At 42.4% G+C, this 7,227-nt stretch overlaps 1 protein-coding gene across 4 annotated transcripts in view; it reads right to left on the minus strand.

Annotated features, from left to right (window-relative positions):
* Nucleotides 1–6,639, minus strand: part of LOC124595000 (ATP-binding cassette sub-family C member 4-like) — a 207,039-nt gene extending 200,400 nt beyond the window's left edge. For all 4 annotated transcript variants that reach the window (XM_047133547.1, XM_047133545.1, XM_047133546.1 and 1 more), the window contains exon 1: nt 6,347–6,639. In XM_047133547.1, coding sequence (XP_046989503.1) covers nt 6,347–6,420 — 74 coding nt within the window. In that variant the 5' untranslated portion in view covers nt 6,421–6,639. The remainder of the gene's footprint in view (nt 1–6,346) is intronic.
* Between the last annotated feature and the right edge of the window lie 588 nt (nt 6,640–7,227).

Raw genomic sequence — 7,227 nt, forward strand, 5'->3', positions numbered from 1 at the left:
GTTGGCAGGGAGGCCCCATTCAGGGGAGTTCGGCCGCCGTATTGCAAGTCCTTTCTAGATGACGCCATTACAAAAGCTTCTCTATTATAATTAATAGTAAAATGATCAATAATTACCATGTAAATTAGCAATAATATTCAATTACACAGTGGAATATAACGAACAAACCATATCCGTGTATTCTAAACCATATCCGTGTATTCTGATGGTTACGAGCTGCTGCGCACTGCCGCATTGACTTGCTGACATCTTTATAGTCATGCCTAAAAGCTGGCAGCACTTGCGCATGATGAAAACAAACATTCACAAATGTATACCTCAGGTTTCCGTCGGGAAAAATACTTCCGTTGCAACTAAGACACAGTAAAAGTTAATGGACATAACTGTGCCCAGAGAGCCTGAAAGAGTTAAGCTGGCACACTTTCCTGACCAAAGACGTGCAAACGCCTACCTAACCATCAGACAGATCTAGGACGCTACGAAATGAGTTACAGTCTTAAAGCTGGCAGATGTCTGCTGATTTATCGTTCTTAAGTACCACTGATATGCTATACACCACCAACAGCGAGTTAATTATGCACGAAGTGACGCTCACTTGCTCTGACGTAAGGAATGAAAAGACGATTTAACCTTAACGTCTCGTCTCGTGGTGATAAGAGATGGAACACAAGCTCGAATTGGGCAATGATGGGGAAGGAAGTTGGACGTGCCTTTTCAAAGGAACCACTCCACCATTTACCTTAAGCGAATTAGGGAAATCGCAGATGACCTTACATCTGGTTGGTTGGGCTGTGATTTAGACCGGTCTCCTCATGAATAGGAGTCTAGTGTCTCGTCTTGATTTAAATATTCGCGAGAGTGCACCGGAGGACAAGAACTGAGATTGGCGTTAAGAGAATTTGCACATCGCCAACCACAGAGAATCTGTTGTCGGATGTAATTAACAGTTAATTCTCCCAAAACGTCTTACGTGGCGTTCACCTGTGCACTTTGGAAGGTCCGAACTATGATCTACATTGACACTCCGCGAACCACCGAGAAATGCATGGCAGAGAATAGGTGCCATTCTACCAGTTATTAGGGTTTCTTCCCGTTCCATTCACGTATGGGGTGCGGGAAGAATGAATGCCTTGTGCGTGTTGCAGTTATTGTAGTCTTGTCTTCAGGATCTCTCAGTGAGCGATATGTAAATAGTTGTAGCATATTTCTACGGCCATTTAAAGCAGATTCTTGGAAATTTGTTAGTAAGCTTCCTCGGAATAGTTCATGTCACCCTTCATGGGGCTGCCAGCTCAGTTTCTTGAGAATCTGTTAAACTCCCCGAGGATCAAACAAACCTGTGACCAATCGTGCTGGCCTTCTCTCTGTACGTCCAGAATCCTCTGTTACTCCTATTTGGTGCTGGTCCCATACACTTGAGCAACATTCTCGAATGGGTCGCACGAGTGGTTTGTAAGCAATCTCTAATGGCACTTCCCTTCTAGCCTACCAAGAAACCTGCTTTACACGACTGAGCCTATGCGATCATTCCAGCAAAAAAAAAAATTATTCCTACAAAGTATCTCACCCAGGTATTTGTATGAGTTGGCGGATTCCAATAGTGACTCATTGATATTACGGTAACAGGATACTACTATTTTTTGTTTTTGAGGGGCACAATTTTAGTTTTGAACATTTAAAGCAAATTGCCAATCTTTGCACCCCCTTGAAATCTTATCAAAACCTGAAAATATTTATGCAACTTCTTTCAGAAAGTACTTCAATATAGATAACTGCATCATCTGCAAAGAGTCTGAGGTGGTGGTTAATAATGTCACTGAGATCATTAATATCCGACGTGAACAGCAAGGGTCCCAACACACTTCCTGGGGAACACCCGAAGTTACTTCCACATCTGACGATGACTCTCCATCCCAGATAACATGCTGCATCCTCGCTGACAATAATTCCTCAGTCCAGTCACAGATTTCACTCGATATCCCTTGTGATGGTACTTTTCACAATAAGCGTAGGTGTGGTATTAAGTCGCAGGATTTTCGGAAATCAGATACTGCGTCAACCCGACAGCCTTGATCCAATATTTTCAGCAGGTCCTGTAAGAAAAGTGCGAGTTGGGTTTCATATGATAGATTTTTTCTGAATCCATACTGATTGGCGTGGAGGGGGTCATTCTGTTCGAGATAACTCAATATGTTTGCACTCAGAATATGTTCTAGAGTCTACAACAAAATTGATGTCGAGGATATCAGACGGCAATTTTGTGAATCACTTCTACCCTTCTTGTGGATAGGTGTGATCTTTTTTTCCAAGAACTGGGCATTGTTTTGTTCGAGGGATCTACGATACATTATAGTTAGAAAAGGGACTGAATCAGCCGCAAGTTCACTAAAGAATCAGAGGGATTCACCAGACCCTGGAACTTCGTTGAATTTTAAATATTTTAGCTGTTTCGCAACACCACTGATACTAAAGCTTATTTCACTCATTTTTTTAGCAGTAAGGGGATTAAATTGGGGCAGCTCTCCTGGATTTTCCGTTGTAAAGGAACGTTTGAAAACTTAGTTAAGCATTTCAGGTTTTACTTTACTACCCTCAATTTCAGTTCCTGTCTCATTCGCTAGGGACTGGGCACTAGCTCTGGGTTATGTGAAAGATCATTTGAATATTCTGCTACGGTAACCACTAAAGGCTTCACGCATTGCTATCTTGACAGCCAAACACATTTCATTCAACATATAGCTCTAAACTTTGTTTTCTACCTATTTTGCAGTAGTCCCCGACATAGCAACATCAGCAACAAATATTGAAATGTATTGACAATCGGTACATACTTGCTCTGAAACATCTTCCCATACCGTAAGAGGTTTACAATTAGTAAACAGGTTACTTATGAATAAATCTGGAATCACGTAGGGTTGAAAAAGGGGAACTGAAAATATTTTCAATAGCGTAAAAAAGTAACATTTTTTATCAAACCCTGATCATTTGGTTTGCCCTGTCACGAGAACCTGTCTCAATAGTTCTCTGCCGATTGTGCTGGTCACGCACAGATCATAGTTCAGCTGAAGGCTTTAGTTCGCCATTATAGCCGTTCTCAGTTTCCCATCCCGGCACACACTTCAGATGAATATACATCTGTGGAAAACTCTAAAATTTACGAACTAGGACCAGAGAAAAGATACATTGTGTCGCCAACTGTTCAAAGCAAATAATTGTACAATAAGTAACTGAAATTCCATTAGTTTCAAAGAGCGAGGCGAACTTTTTGAAACAAGGCTGAGATTATGACGGGGAAGTTCATTGACCCTTCTTAGCCTTATGTCTTAACATAACTCTGCCTCTCCTTGTGAGAGGCATGCTTAATTGCGCTTGGTCCAAAGATTTAGTAGGTGCTAATGTATGCCGATAAACTCGTCCCATGAAGTAACACACGACTGATCTCTGCAGAGAAGGATGAGTGCGTTAATTTCTAGGTGGAGAGCTTTTCGACCTGCTTAATCTGATCATTAACAGACTTTTGAGTGACGATGATGTGAGTGACAAAAGAACACGGGCGGCCGTCAGATGTAAATATAGCTTCACCTGTCTGTCGCAACAAGTCCTATTTTGGACGTCGAGTGCTTGAATCATCAGTGTTTCGAAGCTCACTAGACTCGCATATGTCGGATAGCGTGTGTCAACGACTTCCTCAGCCATTCCATGTTCACGTCAAGTATTGAGTCCAGAAAGTGTCTACGTAGAACAAACTTAAAGCTTCCAAATGAGCTAGAGAGATCACGTATCTATCATATTTCTCAAGTCAATATCCCATTTTCTCGACTCACTAATCGTATGGGGATGAATGAGGTAGTGTTAGATCGTTTAACCGGCTTCTGACGCTGCGTACCGGCTTTGCGCTAGAACCTACTATTTGTGGAAAATTTTAACATAAAGGAGACACTTAACTACCAATAGACAAAAGGTTATCGTGGACGCCCAGCTTCGTACCTATAATTTACGAAGCTAACTTTTGAAGCCAGAGTAAGGGACTCCTCATTATCTTATTGCAAATACCATTTTATTTGTGGCAACGTATTTATTAACTGGACAATTTTTATACAGCATCGTCATAGATAACGGTGGCCGCAGCCTTAGTCCATTATCTATGCCCCTATCTCTTAAAAAACAGTAGAAACAAAAAGCTCGAGAAAATAACATTTTTATGTCAAATACTGTTCACACCGAGGTTTTATAAAGCTCTGTAAAGAATCTTTTTCGTAATTATGTGTATGGAAATGTATATATTAGTCGACAACAATGTTATTGCACCTGCGAGTGAGGACGCTACGATCGGCTTGTCGTGAGTTAGCGCGTAATCTGTGTCGATGGTATATGCGCAACTGACCTGAAAGCATTGACTTTTCCCTAGTCGCCTCTGTACTTGTTTAATGTAACGTGACCGCTTGTTACGATAACTGCCAAGTGCCATATCGTGACTGAGCATTACAAGAATGTATCAAATTAACTATTATTTCGCGTCGTTCGGTTCATTTTTAATGTTTTGTCTTCACACAACTAACGCTATCCCAACTACTACACTTATTCCAAATATTACCGCTTAAATATATAAAAGTACGTAAGTTTCACAAAGGTCTTCTGATGCACTGAAAAATACGAGAATCTTACCGAAAGATTTCAGATAATATGGTTATACTAACGCCCGCTTTACACAACCGAAGACATTTCACATTTCACCAATCTTACAAATTCAAGATTAAGCTCCAACTTTCATAAAGGATGTTTCAGACAGTTGTTTTACAGTGTAATACGGGCCTAACATACCAAGACATGCCGTTCTACTACTGTTGATTGCTTTTGCAGCCTGAAGATTTTTGATGCTACTCTCCACTCTGATCTATCATGTGCAGGTCTTTTCACCTCCGAACAGCTACCGCAATCTACATCAGTTTGAACATGCTTACTGTATTCATATTTAGTTCTACAATTTTACCCCTCACGCTTCCCTCCAATACCAAACCGATAATTACTTGACGCCTCAGATTGTGTCCTATCAACCAAGTTGTGCCATAGGCTTTGCTCCCCAGTTGGATTGGGCACCTCAGTAGTTATATGATCTGTCCATCTGATCTTTAGCATTCTTCCAAAGTACCAAATTTTCCCTTCTCACCTTGTCTGTACTATTCAGCGTCCACGTTTCACTTCCGTACACAGCCACACTCCAAACAAATACCTTCAGGAATGACTTCCCAATACTTCAATTTATATTAGATTCTAACAAATTCCTCTTTTTCAGAAATGCTTTCACTGCACTAGGTGGTCACGCTTCTTCGGCCATCAGTTTATTGCCACTAGCAGAAATCTACTACATCTAGTGTCATTTCCTTACCCAGATCCCTCAGCAGTGTTGATCTTTAATATACAAACGCCTCTTATACAATAAATGGTTAAAATAAAACAGTCTAGTGAGAGATCTTATTCACAGTATCAACAAGGTTTAATGTTCGTCCTACTGCTCTACCACTAATTACTTTCTGCGTATGATGTACCTTTAATATTTTTCCAGCACTCTGAGGTTTACTTTCACATTTGCTTAACTTATTCTCAAGGTTATTTTTGTTCTGTCGTTGCAACTACAAAATGCATGATTTTTTTTTCACCAGACGCGTTTCGCTTTTCTTGGGGTTAAGCATCAATGGTAGCGATTTTCGCTTGATTTATTGCTGACATCGGGAAATACCGTCTGCTAGCACTTCGTTTTTCTGCGTTAGACACTGATAATCTTTATCTCATTTTCAGTTGTTCGGGAGCACCATACACATCCTATGTTTCTCACAACACACTTTTATACACACCACTGTATACTGTTTGTTTTTGTGCTTTTTATTTATGGTTGAAGCACAAAAACAAACTGAATACAGTGGTGTGCATAAAAGTGTTTTGTGAAAAACAAAGTGCATAGTGCTGCAGAACTAAAAAGTAGACCAAAATTATTAGTATCTATCGCAGAAAAACAACGAAGTGCTAGCAGACGGCATTTCCCGATGTAAGCGAGAAAAATTAAGCGAGAATCACCACCACTGATGCTTTACCTAATAAGGCGAAACGCATCTGGTTTAAAAAAACGCATTTGTAGTTGCAACAACAGAACAAAAATACCCTCAAGAATTGTAAAGCAACTACGGACACTGTGGCCGCACAAATGAAGCATTTAATTGCCTAACTTGATTCTGTACACTCAGTTTCACACAAATTAAAACTCTGTGCTAAGGCAACTTACGGCTAGGCTGTGAAGTGCACTTTCACGAAAGACGCGGGTATCGTTAACAGAATGAAAAGGTGTACTTACCAGAGAACGGCCCTGGAGAAGGGATTGGCTCCCTTCTTGGGGTTGGGCTTGCTCTTGTAGGTCTTGGCGTCCATGTCTGGCGGCTGGAGTGCACCGGCTACGCCACGGGCATCACGCGTGAGGCAGTCCCGTCCTTATCTCCGCTGGGCTACGCTGCGGCCCACGATCTGGCGCCGCCGGCTGCGCCCGCCTGCTTTATTTATACGCGGCTGCGAGGTTTTACCTTCCCCTAGAAAAGAAGCAAGAGGCTAACTGCGCGCGCGCGCCACTCGGTTGGACTTCGCACGCGACACGGCGCCGCACCGGACTGAACACAGCGCAGCGTGGCTACGCTGCTCGCTGGCCGACCAATGACGCGCCGCTCTCGCTGCGAGCGCGCCGACCGCTGCGCCCCCTGCCGCCGCAACCGGAAACTACCCCCTACCGTTTCCCACGTGTGCTGCCGTGAGCCGTCACTGCTATGGCACTGCGGGAATGTTTCGGGGTCCGCGTCACTGACTACACAACGTTTAAGACCTCAACACATTCACCAGTTTATCGGCCGACTGATCGACCGACCAATTTCTTGACAGCCTACAAACGTCGCGACCGACCGCGCTCAGCAATTACAGCGCCGCCCTGTTGTAGTGACTAGCTTATAACAGGACTTCCCAGACCCCTTAGGGGTCCGCCGGCTCTTTCTAGAGGGTCCGCGGCCACCCTTCACCAAATCGTGTAAAATAATGAGTAAAATTATTGAATAAAAATGTGAAAATCAAATTCATCAGTATTTTTTTTTCTTTGGAAAACATGTGTATAGCACTCGAAAGTTGGCAATAACATTCGATCTTTGGCAATAATATTTGACAGTCGGCAACACAAACCAAAACATTGGTGCAGCT

Source organism: Schistocerca americana, chromosome 2 (genome assembly GCF_021461395.2).
Source record: "Schistocerca americana isolate TAMUIC-IGC-003095 chromosome 2, iqSchAmer2.1, whole genome shotgun sequence".
NCBI classification, from domain to species: domain Eukaryota; kingdom Metazoa; phylum Arthropoda; class Insecta; order Orthoptera; family Acrididae; genus Schistocerca; species Schistocerca americana.